At 31.1% G+C, this 19,051-nt stretch overlaps 1 protein-coding gene across 4 annotated transcripts; it reads left to right on the top strand.

Annotated features, from left to right (window-relative positions):
• Nucleotides 1-82: 82 nt before the first annotated feature.
• LOC134283287 (endophilin-B1-like) lies at nucleotides 83-18,893 on the top strand. Of its 4 annotated transcripts, XM_062765734.1 has the most exons (12): nucleotides 83-193; nucleotides 3,454-3,595; nucleotides 4,175-4,303; nucleotides 7,529-7,662; nucleotides 9,574-9,663; nucleotides 10,711-10,752; nucleotides 11,376-11,402; nucleotides 12,547-12,564; nucleotides 14,201-14,290; nucleotides 14,747-14,847; nucleotides 15,619-15,832; nucleotides 16,805-18,893. In XM_062765734.1, the coding sequence occupies exons 1-12, from the start codon at nucleotides 116-118 to the stop codon at nucleotides 16,910-16,912; spliced, it is 1,173 nt and encodes a 390-aa protein (XP_062621718.1). In that variant the 5' UTR covers nucleotides 83-115; the 3' UTR covers nucleotides 16,913-18,893. The 4 variants fall into 4 exon arrangements, with proteins under 4 accessions (XP_062621718.1, XP_062621719.1, XP_062621720.1 ...); XM_062765735.1 differs by lacking the exon at nucleotides 11,376-11,402; XM_062765736.1 differs by lacking the exons at nucleotides 10,711-10,752; nucleotides 11,376-11,402.
• The last annotated feature ends 158 nt before the right edge of the window (nucleotides 18,894-19,051 follow it).

The raw sequence follows: 19,051 nt of genomic DNA, 5'->3' as shown, positions 1-19,051 counted from the left end.
ATCTTGAATGAACTGAAAATATTAATTTTTTTTTGCTTTTTAGTCTTTTACTGACCATAAATATTCACTGCGAATTAACCGGAAGCATTTGTCTGTCAGCCAAATCGATCATATTATGGATGCAAATACAGGACTATTCAAGATGAAGAAATTTGTGTCTGATGCTTCGACGGTTTTTAATCGTGCAGTCCAGGTAATCTACGATACAACTGCATCTAACTTGTATACTTTTGATTCCGGATTCGGGTAAAAATTTAATGATTTCCCACGCCCCTAACTTAGAACTTGTGACTTTCTTTTTTACAAGTGTCTTTTCCGACGTTTGAAGCAACGTTGTTTTAGGTGTGGGCCTCAAATGATATTTATGGCGTCCTGCATGATACTAATTAAAAACGAAAACTAGGCTATTATATTTGAGAATTAGAATGACATTGACAGTAAAGGGGTCAAGTGAGTGTTTAGGTTCTCGGTACAGTTTTTCTCAGTAGTTGTTTTCAGAAGTAATGTATCACTGATCCTTAGTCATTGCCATTCAATATCCAGACTTGTTGACTCAATTTCAGATTCCTACATTTTATTATGGGCAAACAACCATGTATGATCCTTTTGAAGTAAATGTGCTTAAGCAAAGCTGTATTTGTGAAGAACATTGACAATTTCTCTTTCATTATTTTGTAAAAAAAAAATTCTCCATCTTTTTGTCTTCGGATTTCTGAGAAGTATACTTTGCTGTCCATAAATTTTCATTTCCCTTATGATTTGAGATTCAACGAATGAAATTCCATGAAAGTTTATGTTTTCATTAATACCAAAAATCTTACAGACTTATGACTTTCAAAGTTATGACTTTACTGTGATTCAGGGTCTAGATTTGTTGGTCAGTAATTGGGTAGGACTGATGTCACACACCATAGTTGCATTGAAGAGAAAAATGATATATTCTGTGTGGGTTCCTAACTTCCTATTTGCTGTTTTGCATACGTAAAATAAAAATCGATTTGGTTAATAAAAAACATGTTTTCTTTCATAGTCTGAAAATAAATTCACGCTTTTAAATCTGCTCTTTGGTATAAATCAACCATTTATGTTGAAAAAAAAAATTATGATATAATTTCCAAAATTTTGAAAAAATGTGACCCCAGAGTCATTGGTTCCTGTGGGGTTAGTGCACAACTGGTGGTTATAATGTGGAAATGCATTTTCTCTTTGATACTTTGATCTACCTCTGGGTATTAAATAAGCAAAGTAAGCATGCTAAGTGTATAGTTATGAAAAACAATTATGCCTCTTTCAAAATTGTGAATTTCATGGTCTCTGAACTAAATTCGTTTGTTGGAAAGTTGTAACGTTATACTCAGGTGACCTTTAATGCCGTTGGTCCTCTTGTTATAATGATGTTCTCTCAACAGAATTGGATATGATTTTGTACTGTAATGCGCTTTGTGTTTGTGTGTGTGTGTTTGTCTGTCTGTGTGTGAAACGGAAGTGGCAAAATTTGCATTGGAATCAATGTCAAATGCTGTCTTGATTTATAGATCTAGATGCACTTTGTGAGGGGATGCTCTGCTTTTTGTGACATATTGCATCCACTTTTAAACAATTTTAAACTGTTGAATAAAATAAAACTATTTTGTTATGTTAAACTTCACATTAATATTAAAAATTTAACTTTATCATGTTTATACTGTATATTTGTTAGAGACATAGAATAAAAGTGTCAGAAATGTAAAAATTCCATCAGGCTTGGTCATCCAATACTTGACTATCAGGATGTCTTTGTATAGTCATGAGTGGACTCATCAAAAGTCAATAATTGTACATGTACAGTGTACAAGGTATCACACTTTTTACATGGCTTTTTTGAAAATAAAAATGCACCTATTGCACTTAATGCATGGCAGACTAGACTTTTCGGTATTATCCTGACTATATACCTGTAAGTTTGTGATAGTATCATAGTACATGCGTATTGAATGTTGTATTTTATGGATAGAATACACAAAACCATGGTGGTTAGACAAATCAAATCTGAGATGAGAAACATTTTTGTTCACTTAATTTCATGAGAATCCTGAAAAGAAAATGAATTTTAATACAATGAAATAATCTCTTTACTATCTTCATTTATATTTAGTTCTGTACATATTTTCAATCATTCAGATATGATTTTTATTAAAATTATTTTAAAGAAATGTCATTATTTTACTCTTACTCTAATGGATATATATGGATTTGAAAATGAAGAAAAACTGATACTTAAATATTTGATACATGTATTAATTGTCAGCAAATATGATTGATTCACTAATACCATCCACTACCTTAGTGCATAATGAAGACATGACTCATGTGGGAATGTTTGCCTTTAGGTCATTTTAAGTGACTTCCATCAAGGTTCATTAGCATGTTGATTTTCTGTGACTGCAGCTGCATGTTAAAGTTTGTGTCACTTGAAGATTCAAAATGTACTTTTAAAAGGATTGGCTAATATCAAATTTATCACAGAAAATTATTACCAGTAGGCCTAATCTTCTCAGTCAATGCATCTTATCCTCTTTTAGATCTACATAAAATATTCATTCAATTCATAGTCAAATCTTGCTACTACAGATTTTGCATATTATGAAGACAGATGTAGTCTAACATCTTGGAACCTAAATTTGTTGTACTATAGTTCAAAAATGTTAATGTTCATGAGTAGGAGTGAAACGGTTCACCGCGGCATCGGTACACCGCAGTATTTTTTCTCGGTTCGATACACTGTACAAAATCTCTATTTTCGATTCAGTTCGTTTTTCGGTTAAGATCGTCATTCCTTCGAGTTTGGCATAAGGATATATATAAGTTTGAAAAATAATTTTTAACAGTCAAATTAATAAAATTGATTTCTTCTATCCATTTTGCTCATAAATTATTTGTCTAGATAAGAAAAGGAAGCATAAAACAACAGTTGAATTTGTTTCCTTCTATCAAAATGTATCGTATTGAAAATAACCGAACCGAGACCAAATTTTACGATACGTATCGAATTGTGAAGGACGTGTATCGTTTCAACTCTATTCATGAGACACAGGATCTTGCATATTTCTTACTGGGGTTGTTGAAATTGAATTCAGTTTGCTCTTAAAACACTCCCTGATCAATTTGCATAGAAACAGTAATAACCACCCCGCCCCTTTCGCTGTGATTTATTTTAAGCATTTGTTTCTTTCTCTTTGGTTTCAACATAATTCAATGAGGATGTAAGAATGTTGTTTTACACATCATTTTACCAGTAGTTAATTTTGCAGTAATTTAGATAAATTATGGATTATGAGTAATATGACACAGTGATGGTCTTAGATGCAAGGTTAGACTTTATAAAAAAAAATCATTCCAAATATGGCTTGCTTGGAATTCATTTATTTTTCATATTAATGAAAATAACTTTTTTTTGATTTCTTATTTATTTAGTTCACAGAGGAAAAGTTAGGATCTGCAGAGAAAACAGAGCTGGATGCACACTTTGAAAATCTCCTCCAGAGGGCTGATAAAACCAAATTATGGACAGAAAAAATCCTTAAACAGACAGAATGTGTGTTACAACCCAACCCAAGTAAGAAAGGATCAATATTCAATTGTTACTCATTTTCTTTGTTCTGATCAATTGTTTCCACACTTAATCTTCAATACTATATGTGTACTTAAAAAAGCAGGCTTCATTTTTTAGCGGCTTTGGCACAGACAGTGATAAACTAATTCATGAATACCGCTAAGAAATCTTTTACAAATACAATATAATATGGCACATACATGTGTAGCGCTAATTCATGATTGAGCTAACAACTGCATAACCACTGATTGCGCTAAAATTTGAAGAGGCAATCATGTACACATACAGTATATATCCAAAAGTATAAAGTTCTGTAGAGCCCTGCAGTCATATTTATTCATGTGTTAGTTTTTGATAATTTGTCATTTGAGAATCAGTTTGTTTGGTATGATAAGCATAAGGGAAATGATAAGATTTCTGTGAGCAATGCAGATCCTGATGTACAACTTGTATTAAATTAATAATACACACTAAACTTACTTAAACATAAAAGTATTTTTTTATCATTCGTTAAACATTTTCAAAATAGAAGAAACTTAAAGGAAATTTGACTCTAATATTTCCCTGAATTTTTTTCACCAGATATACGATTGGAAGAATTTGTGTATGAAAAATTAGACAAAAAGAAGCGAGACCGAGTGAACCACCATGAGGTGTTAGGACATGTGTTAGTGGACGGGGGCAATGACTTCGGTCCTGGCACAACTTACGGTAAGTCAGCCCAAAGGAGATCAGTGTGTATATGTTACCATTTAGTGAGGCAAAACCTTCCTCTTTTAGGTCAAAAATTGAAGTTAATTCTTAGTAGGAATACAGTCATTCTCTGTTAAAGCCATTATACAAGACTTTGATTTTAATTAGATTAAAATTGACATGAATGCTGACGTGCTGGAAAGAGGAAGTGAATACTTTTCCTACACAGTATTTATTGTACTCGGGTCATTACATGATACTGACTTAGAGTGCTGCTCTGTACGTCGTTCATTTCAAAATTTTAGCTAACATCATACAATCTTTTGAATTATTTTAGTCTCACTTTCTCTGGCTAGGGTATATATCTTTTATTAACATGTCTCATTTACTTAACTCTGCTTCAGCTACCCATATAGATCTAATTTTCAATACAGTGCTCTGCTTTAAAAATTAATGCACTTTTTTTTAAATCATGTATAGAATTTAGAATGTGGATGATTGAGAAATACTAATGTATCAAAATCATTAATTAAGGTCTTAAGATTCCATTATCCAGTATTTTTTGTCCCTTGCAGATGAGATATTGTAAGCACAAGAAATATAAATTGATAAATGTTTAATATTTGGGGTTACTTCAACAAAGGTCAAGGTCAATGGAGCTAATGAATGTAACTAATCATTTTGTGTACATGCAAATGGGTTGAGATTGTTTGAGAAAGAGCACTTATGGATTTATGGATTAAAGATCAAATTTTAAAGTTAGTGTAAAAATCAGTTTTCTTTACATGACCATTCTGATGCAATATCAAAGTCAAGGTCAAGTTCAGAATGGTATATTACCACTCATATAGTTACTTTTGCCATTTGCTCAAAGATCATAAGGTTGACATCAATGTCTTGAAGATACTGCAAGGCCCATATGAATTTTCCATTTAAACATGTTAAAGTTTTATTCTTTTTGCTGGATGCTTTTGAGAAAAAGATAAATTTAATTTGTAAGTCTATTATTGATAAGGACTTGACAAACAATGAAGTACAATATATTAATAAATAATAAGAAGTTTATTGTCTGAGTAAAATGGTGTGACTACTTAATATTTACTCAGGTGCTGTTTGATGTCTGTCTCGCTGACAGGTCCCTAGCTCCATCTGGAATGTTAACACATATATACTGGGCCTGTATCAGACAGAAAATCATTGGATCCTGTCTGCTATCCTGCTTCTATCATCTCTTCTTATAAATGAAGATGTATGATGATAAGTAAATAGCAGGCTTAGCACCCAATGAATGTAAAAGGTTCTGATTAATAATGAGGTCAAAAGGTCATTTTTTCATGAAAGGTTAGATTACACATTATTTATTGATAGGGATGGATATTGCCAGAAATTGTGTATTGTGATATATTTCGCAATTAAAAAGATATTAACTGTGCTGAAAATCACACATGCTTTTATACCATAATGTTAGACAAGCAAATTCAAAGAATCCTTGTCCCCTGCTTTCAGTGTCTTTAATAGTGGATTGGATGCCATTGTGGCATATTGTGTCAAGTATGGACTCTCTAGTGTCTATCATAGGTTATTTAAGAAATAACCAACGTTATTTAGTGAACATGGCGTTATGAATAGCAATTGCTCTGCTGGCATATTCCATGATGCGCGCTAGCTATTAACTATTGCTATTCATAATGCCATCTTCACTTAATAATCGTTGTTTAAATATTTGCACTTTGACATCAGAGGAAATCCTTTTAAGGATGTGGCTTGTCGTCTTCAGTAAAGAAAACACACGGCTTTAAAATTAGTATACCTGATCATTGCACCTTTTCTCTAATAAAGCACAAACAATTTATAAAGTATTAGCCTCTTTTAAAACACAGTTATCTGGATACAAGCTGCACTGTCGTCACATTCTCTTAATTTTTGTTTTGATGCAGACGTGACGTCATCGATCAACGTTACTGAAACCCTCTGACAAAAATCAATGATTTAATTGATGAAAAAAGAGAATGCTTTAATAATCATTATAACTCCAGAATGCTTTTCTATATGATTTTTTCTATTTATTTTTAAGAGCTGAAACCATTCTTGAAACAGACATACTATTAAATTAAAGAAATTTAGCTTTTTCTGAATGTTTTATCACCCTAGTGTGAAGAGTTATCGTTCTTTGTACAAATATACGAAAATATGATAAGAAAAAATATATATTTGGCAATTTTCTTCAATTTTTATAAAATTTTATTATACAATTAAATACATTGACCAAAATTAAAATTTTAAAGATATAAATCAGCGATTTTAAATTGTTCTGAATTTATTTTTTTTCCAAAAATTATTATTAAAAACTTATATTTATTTTTTTTACGAAACATTTCATATATATACTTCTCAACACACATAAGAGATGTAGTAGACATTGCACTACACGAGTGTGAAGGAGCTATTGCACTCATAATAGAAGCAGTTGCGTCTATAGTCATATGAATGTAGTTGATGACTACATGTTCATAGTGGGAGAGAGCAATGGATATGCTAATATTGTAAAATATTTACCAAACTTGAATTTTTGAAAATTAGGTGAAACATGGAGGTCAAGGTCAAGAGGTTAAAAATCATAGCATTCTTGGAAAGATATTGTCACAGATCTAATTAAGGCACATGTCAAACATGAAAGCCATATCTCTTCTCAATCAAAAGATAACATTTTTGAAAAGTAGGTCAAATTTCAAGGTCAAGGCTTTGAGGTCAAAAGAATTAATTATTGTATATTTAGAAAGGTCCAATCACAGGTAATATATACATCAGTAATATGAAAGTCCTATCTTTTCTCTTTCAAAAGTTATAACCAATTTAGATACATGTAAATCAAATAATGTTGTTTTTTTTTTGTTTTTTTGTTTTTTGAAAAGAAGATCAAACTTCAAGGTCAAGGTCACAGGGTCAAAAACCATAGTATTTTGGAAAGGTCTTGTCACAGGTAATGTACTTGTGAGATATGAAAGCCCTATCTCTTCTCATTCAAAGTTATGACCAAGGTTAAAGTTTTTGTGACAGATGGAGAGACAGACAGGCGAATGAACTTTCGTGTCCCCCTGCTTTCGCCAAAGCAGGGGACAAAAAAAGGAGTTCTCTAAAAAGAATGTTTTAATAAATTTCGCAGTCTTAAAATAGTTTGAAACTTTAAAGTTTGCAATTGAGACACGTTGCAGATATAATACAGACTATTATTTTTTTTTACAGGTAATGCCCTAGTTAAGACCGGTCAAGCCCAGCTAAGGATAGGGAATGCAGAGAGAGAATTTATACAAGCCACAGCTAACAATTTCTTACAACCTCTTCACAATTTTTTGGAGGGGGACATGAAAACTATACAGGTAAATCATCATGTGGAGGTGTTGTATATTGCTTGGTCTTCTATGTAAGGTAATTTTTGTAAGTGAAAGAAAGCTTAAAATTATGAAATTTTTGTTAGTTCACATGACTGAAATAGACTGCATATATTTATTCAATACCTTCAAAATTCTTCCACCACTTAATGAGCCAGTTTTACAATAAAGTAATATAAAGATTCCCTTAGTGTATGTAACATTAGCATCCCAGGTCAGGAAGCTCATGCAAATTTAATTGATCATGTATGCGATTCCACAGTATAAATAATGCACTTTTTTTTCTATATTTCTCTCCCTATAATAGATAAATGCAGTCTTACCACAAAAGCATTCCAAAGTGTTTGATTAATTTATTGATTAAAGACCCAAAGTATTGATGCAAAGCAGTTGGTTTATATAGAGTATTGGAATGGGAAAAATAACATGAATGTTGAATTTGACTGAGTTTCTCCTGCCTATAAAGCAGCAATTGGCTCTTTTGTTAAGAGGAGTCTGTTGAAGAAGCCAAATCCAATATGGGCTCATTAGCAGGGAAATCTGTCACTCAAGGGTATTTTGTGCAGTATTGATTTACAAAGCCATGTCATGAATGGTGGGAAAATGACGGCCAATCCATTTTTCCATGAACCCTTTTCAAATCATTCATGACAATTCAGTAGTATATGTTTTATTATTGTAAAAGCATTTTTTAAATGAGAATTAAAGATGCATTTTCTAGATATATCATTGAAGAAAAAAAGGCCCTATGCCATATATTAAACATTCATTTCAGAAAATTAATTTTAAAAGCATTTTAGAGAAAATACCTGACTGCTAAATGCTTACACATGTAGCGTTACTTCCAAATCATTTTCAGTATCTGTTCATACTGACTGGTACATCTATGGATGTTCTACAGTAAAACTAAATCCAGACATTACTGGGTCCTATGAAATTTGCTAGATTAGACTCAACATTCATGATTAGACATTATTTCAAACAATTGAATTCACCTGTGCTGCAAGAGTACTGAAGTTTACAGTGTATTAGAAAAAAAAATTAGAATATACAACATCCTAATTACTTAAGTCTTACTGTATTTGATATATTGGGTTATAATAGGTTGTCAATCAGGTATGGATTACTCTAGTTTATTACTCTGTAGAGTTCAAAGTCAACAAAATGGTATGGTATTTCACTACTGGTATTCATGTACAAGAGAGTTATTTTGTGGACCAAATCATTATCTAAACATCAATACGTATGAGACTCCTAATCAATGAGAGTCTCCCTATTTCCTTTGACGACACTGGTCTTGTCAAACTTGTGCCATAATATTAGTAGTCCAGACATGTATATCACAGATTGATTTCTCTGAACAAGCGAACATAACACCAGATGTTGTGTTTCTTTTATAAGATATCTAAGGTCAAACATGAATTGAATTCCTAAATGACAAAAGAAAGATGATAAGTTTTATCTTTCCTCATGAATTTTTAAGATCTCATAATGAAAGACAGACAATTAGTGAAAGAATCAAGTTTCACAGGGGTTTTTCCAAGCTTTTAATATTGCATCCATCTTTTCAAGTAAATCTATACATTTCTGACAACTTCTATAAGATGGTGGGCAAATAGTTTAAAAAGTTGATGCTTAAGTTATGGTTGTAAATATTTCTTTATGATGTTCTTCAATTCTATTGTTTACACTTGTAGGGTTAGTTAGCTCATGTAAACAAATAAAACTTGAGTAGTAAAAGTTGTCAGTCCATGAAAGTGAATCTTATTCATGTTATTACATTGTACCGGTAGTTTTGAAAGAAAAGAGAAAGGCAAAGAATGAATCGATAGTAACTTACTTCAAAAAATAAATTTCAGTAGGGATTTTGAATACTTTTAATTATTTCTTATTTTACAGAAAGAGAAGAAAATTCTGGAGACAAAACGATTAGACTTGGATGCATCCAAGAACAAGCTCCGTAAAGCAAAGTCCTCATCACAACCACAGGTAAAGAACGGGGGAAATTATATTGAAGGAAATGGGCTACTTTTAATACATTGACATGCTAAAATCCTAACAACTCCACGTTGTTTGAACAACAAACATATTGCATTTGAACTGTATTATGTGTTCCTAATACTCATGGGTTAGATTATTTTGTTCATCAAGTAATTGTGGTGTAATGAAGAAGTTGATAAGACTAATGTTGTACTGCTTCAGTGCTACTTCAGGTTAAAGCTAGGCACAAAGTCTTCGTTGAAGTAAATGTACATCTGTTATTTAGTACATGTGTACTAGGTTTGGTTGATGATGGGAGTTTTTTTTTTTGGGGGGGGGGGGGGGATTACTCTCTATCATAGACAGAACAACTTGTTTTATTACCGATAAGATATAAAACTCAGGGAGAATTGTTGTTTGTTGTATAAGTACTTTAATAATATCGGAGATTTTTTTAAGAAATAAAAGAATTAAGAAGTTATTAAATCATGGGAATCAGTAGTTTAAATGATGAAAATCATATAAATTGATTATCTGTTGTTAATTATATTCGTTAGTTTGATTTTGGGGGGAAATTTTCAGAATAGAATGCTGTTGCTTTTCTTGTAATGTGCATATTAGTCTAATCAAGATAGAGGGCCATTTCTCAGAAGAGGTTTGCTCCAAATCCAGGGTAGACTTGAAAAAAAAAAATGAAATATGCTACATGTAGCTGCACAACACATTGTCAATCAGATGTAGGGTAAATTTTGTTTTGGTACATTGTCAACAGAATAGGAAATTCAGAAGCCTACATGTGAGTCAAAGCATATGATAGTAAATTCTGTTAGCATGTGAATTCTCTGTATACCACAAATACTAGTATTAAAATGTACATGTGTAGCTTTCAGATACAATTGTATTGATATTCTAAAATTATGTTGTTTGATATACAAAGAATAGTGTATAGAAATTATAAAGGAACAAAAAAAAATATGATATATAAGGATGTTTAAGAATGTCCCAGTCACATGACGATCATGTGACTTTATTATAACTGTGTTTATAATGTTGCAGTCCTCTCAGAATTCCTCCCAGAATGTGTTGATGATGGTCGAGGTCAGTGTATTGTGTTGTCACTTTGTCTGTAATGTTGGTGATTTATTTTGTTATTAAGCCCAATTCATAGTACTTCTGTTGCTAAATTTCTTCCAGCATTTTATTTTATTTTCTTGGGGGACTAAATCATACCACTTCTGTTTCCTATTAAAATATGAGTATCTGTTTTGAAAAAGAATGTCTTTCATGCAAAATTTTCCCAGTTATCTTTCTTTGGTCAGTTTTGGGGTTTTAAAAATTCTTTAAAATGTAAATTGCATGACTTGGTATTACTGTAGTTCTGCAGCAAAAATCACAGATCAAGAGTCATTGTTTTTGTCTATGTGTCTGTTTATGAAACTACCTTTTGATACTATCTATATGAGATAAAATAGATCAAGGCACATGAAATTGCGAACGTAAGATTTAAAAAAAATATAATTTTGTTGGCATTGATTTCAAACGATAACTATGTAGTTTTTCTTTTCATTTTTATTAACTAAGTTTTTAAAGATAATGTATATAAAACATTAAATGAGTACATTTTACACATGTAGTATCTTTCTGAAGTTTTGAAAAATAAAATACAAAATTGACAGGGGCGGACTTTTGTTAATATTGTATTTGTTCATTAATGCTTCCAGGAAGAAAACCCTGTCAGGTTTCACCTTGTAATTATCATTTACTTCTAATTATATTTTTGTGAATTGTCAATTTATGTCTCAGTGCTGCACAGTAGTTTTACAGTCCCGAATCTCATCTACAATTATTACACTCTGTGAAATCATTTGACTATTCGAGGATACATGTATTAGTTGTTTGATGTTATATTAGAAATAATAATGAACTTATAATTTTTTAGCATATTATTCAAGATCATAGTTATGTGTAGGGGCTATGATCTTGAAATACTGTTTTTACAAGAGGGGGGGTAAAAAAATCTATTAAAAACAAAATGGTCCTGAAATAAATTATTAATTGAATGACATTTGACGTCCATAAATTGCATTGGTTTCACAGTCCTTGTAATATTCTCTTGTGACGAATTTCTTTGAAATTCTAAAGATTGTTTAAAATTGTTTGATATAAAAATAATATTGGTATATATTTATTGTAAAAATTTTTTTTTTAAATTTGCTAATGCTAATGATGCTTAATCTGGTAGTTGTGTGATTGTATCAACTGTTTACCTGTGTGTTATTATTATAATGCATGTCTGCATGAAATGGTGAAAAATGTTTGAAATAATGATATCCTCATGTGAAATTGTATTTTATTCCTATCATTTAAATCAGGGTCCTATTTCATACTAGAATCAAAGTGTTTGTGTGTCGGTCTGTACAGCTGGTATCCAGATCTTGTTAGGTACTTTGTAGTTGAAAGTTAACTAAATACATTAAATTACAAGTGTTTGGGGACTGCAGATTTTTGTTTACTGTATAAGACAAAAACGTTAACTGTAGTAATATTTACTTCAGTTAATTTGATACTAGAAATATTCTTCATTTGCTTTGAAAATTTTGATTTAGAGACATATATGACAGTGGTAACAATTTCAGGGTTTGCCACCCCTTCCCCCATCCCCTCCCCTAAAGTAGATGAAAGAGATTTTTTTTTTAAGAAAAGAAGGATTGGTCTATTTGATACAGTAGGAAAAGAAAAATTAAAGATCTGCATGGTTGCCAATTTTGATTACTATTTCATGATAAAAATTCACCATGAATCCCAGAAAATACATTCAAGATAAACATGTAACCTGTATGTAAAATACTGCATTGATTAATCTGTTGTGTGTTTATTTACATGCTAATCCAGGATGATGCAGTGGCTCGAGTAAGAAATATGCATGTTTTTATTTGTTAATAAAAAAAGTGCTTTACATTCAGCCATTCCATTCCTCTGTCTTAATATGTACAATGCACTTACCCATACACACAACTGTATTTTTTTTTCAATTCATTTACTAAAGCTTTTGTATTGTAAACATATATATAAACATTTGTGTAGATGATATTTGTCATTAGGGGGATACATGCATGAGGTGAAGGATCTCATCTTTGATGGATGCCTCTCTAATCTAATTATGAATCTTGCCATCTCTTTTTTCCCCTTTCTTTCAGTGTTCATTTTAGAGATGCAATTGCTTATTTTTTTCTGTAAAATTTCAGGTTTTTATTTCACACAAAAATCTTTTTTTTAATATTTTTTGGCGGGTTTGAATGCATAATTTTATTCACAAAAAGTTTAGAAATCGGCACACTCGTGTTATGTACACAGTTTTTTGTAAACAAGGCAAGAGCCTGTTATTGTTTAATGTTTACAATTCACCGGGTGCGTTTAAACGCCAAAGTCTGCTCACCACAACTGCACGGACTGACAATATATTGTGTGTTTGTTTTGCTTTCGATAGCTCTCTCCTTAAAAAGTTCATTAATGCTAAAAATTTTAATAACATAAATGTACATTTATATAAGGTTATTCCTGTGTTGTTTTCAATCAACTGTAAGCATTCCTATTTAAAAGTACAATGGCCAAATATGCGGGATCGGTAAACAATAAATTCTAACGATGACGTCAAAGTTGTCTGTTGACATATTTTGAAAGTATGGAATCGGAGCAGAGTAGAAGAAAATAAGAGGTTTGATTACTATTTTCAACTCTATCTAATTGATAATTGTATATTCTTCAGGATAATAAAACTATTATTGACTGTTTAGAAGGGAGACATCACCAATTATCAGGTCTGAGTAGGGTTGTGACCCCCGGGCGCAAGCGCCCTCGGATGACAACCCTACTCAGACCTGATAATCGGTGATGTCTCCATTCTAAAGAGTCCATAATTGTATAATATTATAGAGAAAAAATGAACTTCAAATCTGTGTCCAAGTACCTTTAAATTCATTAATGCTACAGTAAATTTGGTTATTCCTGTGTTGTTTTCAATCAACCATTTCTATTTACAACATATCTTACAATACTAGCAAAATTGTAATAATGAAGAAATCGTGGAGAATCATGAAGTTTTGCTCTAGAAAAGTTAATGGCTAAGTGAACCAAAAGTACAAGAGATACAATAAACAATCCTACCGTTAGGTAGTGACAATAAATTAACATCAGTGTTATGGATGAATAATACTAATGGAGCTAAAAATTAAAAGTTGTCTAGGTATTCCTAAACTTCCAGGAAATGGACTGAATCATAAGGAACCGTATGATATAGGCCCTGGCACATATCTCTGTATAGACAAATCAATATTCTGAGTTTATGAGCTGTTGGTATTACCTTAGATAAATTTAACAAGATTCCATTTCCTGTGGTGTAATTGCTATAAGATTGTTGTTTCTGATGATGACTCTTTAATGTCACTGCACTGTTGATTTGGCTGATGAGAGGACTAGAAGGCTTATTGTTTCTTTTTTGTTTTGTATTAATTGCATTACAGAACTTTCTCACTGTCTCTTTTTGTAGGCCGAGGCAGAATTGCGAGTGGCCCAGGCGGAGTTCGACAGACAAGCAGAGATAACACGATTACTGTTGGAGGGAGTCAGCAGCGCTCATGTACGTCAGTTCAGTTTTATGACACCCCTCCAAAAGCAGAGAACACAAATGTTAGAAATGTTTAAAATAAGTCACATTTAGTCCCAATTAGTTCAAAAACAAGAGTAGGAGACACCATTGGGACAATTGCTGACCCAATAGATTCAAATGCTCCAGTCCATACTTATAAAGGTTTTCTTTTGCTTAGGTACTCAATAATTAAGACTACTTTTAAAAAGATCTGTATATTCCCAAACAAGTTTATATCCATGATGTTTTTAAAAACCTTATCAATATTACATTAAATGATATTAAATGATTTATATTTGAAAAAACTACTGTTTCATGCATAGGGATGCAAATCATTAATTTATTTCATTCTGTTTTAATTTCTAAGCTTTAATACTTGTAATATTTAAAGTATTTATATACTGATTTGTAATTCATTATTTTAGAAACATCTAAACTATTTTTTAGGCCCATCATCTGCGCTGCTTAAATGATTTCATTGAGGCCCAGTTAACGTACTATGCTCAGTGCCAACAGTATATATCTGACTTGCAGCACCAACTTGGAAGGTAACTTTTCTTACACACTGTACACTGCATGATTTTTCTGTATTTTTTTGAAAACATAACTTTTTTTTCCTTTACTTAAAAAAAAATTCTGTCTTTAATAATTGATATTCTTTTGAATGAAGAACTACTTTTTAATTTATTTTTTTTACCAACAATACAAAGATCATGTTAATAATGCCATTTGCATTTACATGATTTTTGTACTGAAAACCTTTTGGTTAGTTGGGAAGTAATTTTTAAAGGATTTTTTTATAAAGCCATTTATTTTTATTATTAATTATAGTGATCTTTATGTTGGCTAATGCTTTTCAGTGTATGCATGTGATAGTCTGAATTTCCTCTGTTACTCGGCAGTTCTTATTGCAGTCAGACACAGAGTTCCCTCCCCTTCCCTAGTCATTATTGTAACCCCTCCCACATGTTTAAAGTTTAACACAATATTTTTTTTGTCATGCACTAACTTCTTTTAACAATTGAAGAATCAAAAACATGATTATTAATGATTTATTTAATTCATTATTACCTTGACTATGGAATATTAATTCTTTTGTAAAAATGACATACATTTGAAATCAGTTCACTAAAAATGCAAAATTTTATTTCCACCTGAAAGATTATATACTTATGTTTTAGGTTTAAGATTAAAATTAATGCTTTATGTATAACTTTCATGTTACCACTGGTACATAAATAAGTGCGAGCTCTTCCAAAATCCCCCCAGTGATGTAGAACTCTGGTGCCCTTTGTCTGACTGCTGTTGTTTTGTTTCAGTTATTCTCAAGCTGTGGGTGTCGGGAACAGCTCCTCCAACTCCTCGGGGGCAGGTATATCCTCCAGTATCCCCTCTTCTGTCCCCCTGCAACCCTCTGCACCGCCCCAGATCAATGTCATAGCGGCCACACCCAATATAGAGAAAAAACAGGCCCGCGTTCTGTATGACTATGACGCTGCAGATAGCTCTGAACTTACCTTATTAGCTGACGAAGTAAGATATCACTCCTAGAAATTTTACACATCTTTTTTTTTTTGGCAATTTAAGTTGCATGCTTAAAGTGGTTTTAGGGTTTTATAGAGCTAGAAAAATATAAATTCTTTAACTTTTGTTAGTTGTTTACCTGTTTTTCACATACTTCAGTTCCTTAATGTTTTTATTTGTCAGATGACAAAATAAGGCTTTTGATAAGTCCTTTGATGATTTAAAGTCAAGGAACTCCTGTCAGAGAAAAACTGGTATTAAACCAACTAGCACATAATATAAGACTTGTTTCTCCCTTTGCCCAGCTGTCAGTTTGTCTGTTCATTATTACAACACAGGTCTCCCCTTATCAGAGGCGTGCTTAATTTTTCTATTGTTAGAGATACAGAGACAGTGTGAGGAAGTGAAGACAAATAAAGTGGCAGTGGGAGAAACAATATTTCCTTTTTTCAGTGACTTAAAGTTGAAGATATTTCTGTGTTTAATACTGATAAATAAAAATCTTTTATCATTATTTGATTTTATATGAAATCTTTTGCATCGTGCATTTTCAGAGTCTCTAGATCATTTTTCATTGATTATCTTTTCTATCTTCTTTTCTTTTTTTTTTTTAGATTAGATAAATATTGTTCATACAAAATCTTTTTAATTAAAATTATTTCAACACTCACTGTATACAGCTGAAGTTCACTGCTATTATGTATATGCTGCTGTTCATGCAGATTGAAATTGAATTACCTGGTAATGAAATTAATTTTGCAGTGAAATTCCGTTTGATTTAGAATAAATAATGAAATGAAAAGAAAAATCATTAATAAGTATTGAATGTTTAGCTGGAGAAAACTGGTAACTAACCAGCAGTATAGAACCAATTTCCCATCTTTCAAAATATTCCATGCAATTTTCCCAAAACATATATTAAAAATGTTCCATGGAGTTTTAGTGCATTATCTTTACATTTTGTATTTCCTTCATTTTCAGCTCATAACAGTTTACAGAACCCCAGGGATGGACCCTGATTGGTTGATGGCAGAAAGAGGGTCCCAAAAGGGAAAAGTTCCTACTACATATCTTGAAGTATTAGAATGATACTGAACCAGCAAAATATTAGCATGACCATAAGATCTTTTTTATGTGAGATTTTAATTGACTTTGAATGTTGCAATATGTCATTGTTGAACTTTTTGATATGTAGGCTCTTACCTGTTTATTTTAAGGTTATCTGTTATATACCACATAAATTATCTGCAGAATATTGTTATATGATTTAATATACACAAAACATTCTATTCCACACCTATGGTAGTTGTTATACATTTCTTTTTTGTCTAATTGTATAAAGATTAGCACAATGTTTTGACAAAAGATTATAGTACCATATTGTATATTTTATATTTCCCACTCTGTGAAATTGGGGGAAAAAAATGAGCGAATGGGTTTCAGATTTTGAAACATTTCATTATAGTACCTGTACACATTAAACATTATCCATACAATATTTACAAATCAATTATACATAGACAGTTATGTGTACTGTATTTATAGAAATGTGTTTTTATTGAACATTGACATGTAATGTACAATTTTATGTTTCATTTATGTACATGAAATTACATGTACAAGTTTTATCTTATAGATAAAGCTATTTTTTTTCTGATCCAACTTCTTTGTGAGTGAAAACTTCTCAAATGAATTTCATGCAAAGAGTTTAAAATAAAATTAACTATTTTTTGAGTTATATTCATTGATGGAATATTCATACTGTATAAGTTTGCATAAAATTCATATGAGAAAGTTTCATCTGTATCTATTTATTTGTTTTTTTTTTTCTCCCAACATTTTATATAAACAATGAGAAGTTTTAATGATTTAAACACACATGTAGAAAATGTATTTCTTAAGAAGAAATTTTTTAATGAAAATTCATAAGCCTGTTTTTTTTGTGTGTGTGTTCATGGTATGGAGTTTAAGTTGAGGTTTGAAAAATGTTTAAAATTTTGAAGAGCTTTGTTTGGACATGCTAAATTATCATTCTCTTACAATAGTTAATTTTTTTATTGTTCTTGGTAGTGAGTGTTGAAATGAGGAATTTTCCTCCATAGATAAACCAGTGAAGACAGCACACAAACCTCAGGCAATTATAAACTGCCCTCCATTGTGTTAAGTCGTGGCCACTGTTAAAATATTTTTTTTTTTTTTTTTTTTTAGAAATTAGGTAATTTAAAGTGAATTGCAGTATTATACTGGGTATTTGTTTGGCTGTAAACTGTTTAGTATTATTTACAATTGTTAGATTTAAATGAAGAGCTATGTAGCAACTGCTAATGATAAAACGCAAAGCAATGCTTTATGGTAATCTTGTAAATTATTTATTAATAGTTGGCATTCTCAGGTCAACTATTAATGCAATAATTTATCCCAATAAGCATTGTGGTTGCAACACTTAATGATATTTCTATCATTAAATGACATTTTATCATTAGTGGTTGCTACAGAGCTATTTATGAGAAAAACTTGTAATTCTAGAGGGATTTTCTTGAATAGACTTTACTGTCGTTAATGTATAACAGTATATCAAATAGTAGTTTTACCAGAAGAGAAATATTCCTTTTTGCTTTAAACCCAATTAGAAAATAATTTTGATTCATGATTTATTTTATTCCTTCTAAACACAAACTGATCTGGTTTATGGGGCATTTTTCACAGATTTCATGAAGTTCATCCTTCGTCAAAGTTTCATGAACCATTTTGTTGTAAGAAAATACCCGTTGTTTCACCAAATTTTATTGAATTTTGTTATTATAGATATTAAACCATATACACTGTACCAATATGCTAAACACAAAATCGAAAATGAGTAGTAGCTCACCTTTTGCGCAATTTTTTGAGAAGTATAAAAAATATTTGACAGCCTTGCGGATTATCTTGTCACGGTTTACAATGTAGTTTGTGTTGAATATGTATGTAGCTTTGGGTGAAAAGAAAATCAGTATTGTATCAAACCTGCAGACGTTTGTTTCATTTGATGAAAACATTCATTTTAAAATAAAAAGCCATTTATATAAAGCTATTTTGTTCGTAATTTTTAAAGATTTTAATTCATACTCTTATCCCATTTTTTGTTGTGGCTCCTCAGAATACTTATTTTAAAAACTTTATAACATTTCAAAATTTTAAGAAAATCGAACAAATTTCTTAGTTCTCCTGGTCAATAAAATCTTACATAGA

The sequence above is a fragment of the Saccostrea cucullata genome, unplaced genomic scaffold (genome assembly GCF_032062105.1).
Source record: "Saccostrea cucullata isolate Sc308-1 unplaced genomic scaffold, CSIRO_AGI_Scuc_v1 ctg48, whole genome shotgun sequence".
Lineage (NCBI taxonomy): Eukaryota > Metazoa > Mollusca > Bivalvia > Ostreida > Ostreidae > Saccostrea > Saccostrea cuccullata.
Note: the sequence above shows the minus strand (reverse complement) of the source record. Positions and strands in the feature narration are given on the sequence as shown.

Excerpts from the sequence above, each read along its gene's own strand:
- LOC134283287 (XM_062765734.1), top strand. The coding sequence starts at position 116 with ATGGATGCAAATACAGGACTATTCAAGATGAAGAAATTTGTGTCTGAT. Across the intron at positions 3,596-4,174 it reads TGTGTTACAACCCAACCCAA|ATATACGATTGGAAGAATTT; the intron begins GTAAGAAAGGAT and ends TTTTTTCACCAG. Across the intron at positions 10,753-11,375 it reads ATGTGTTGATGATGGTCGAG|GAAGAAAACCCTGTCAGGTT; the intron begins GTCAGTGTATTG and ends TAATGCTTCCAG.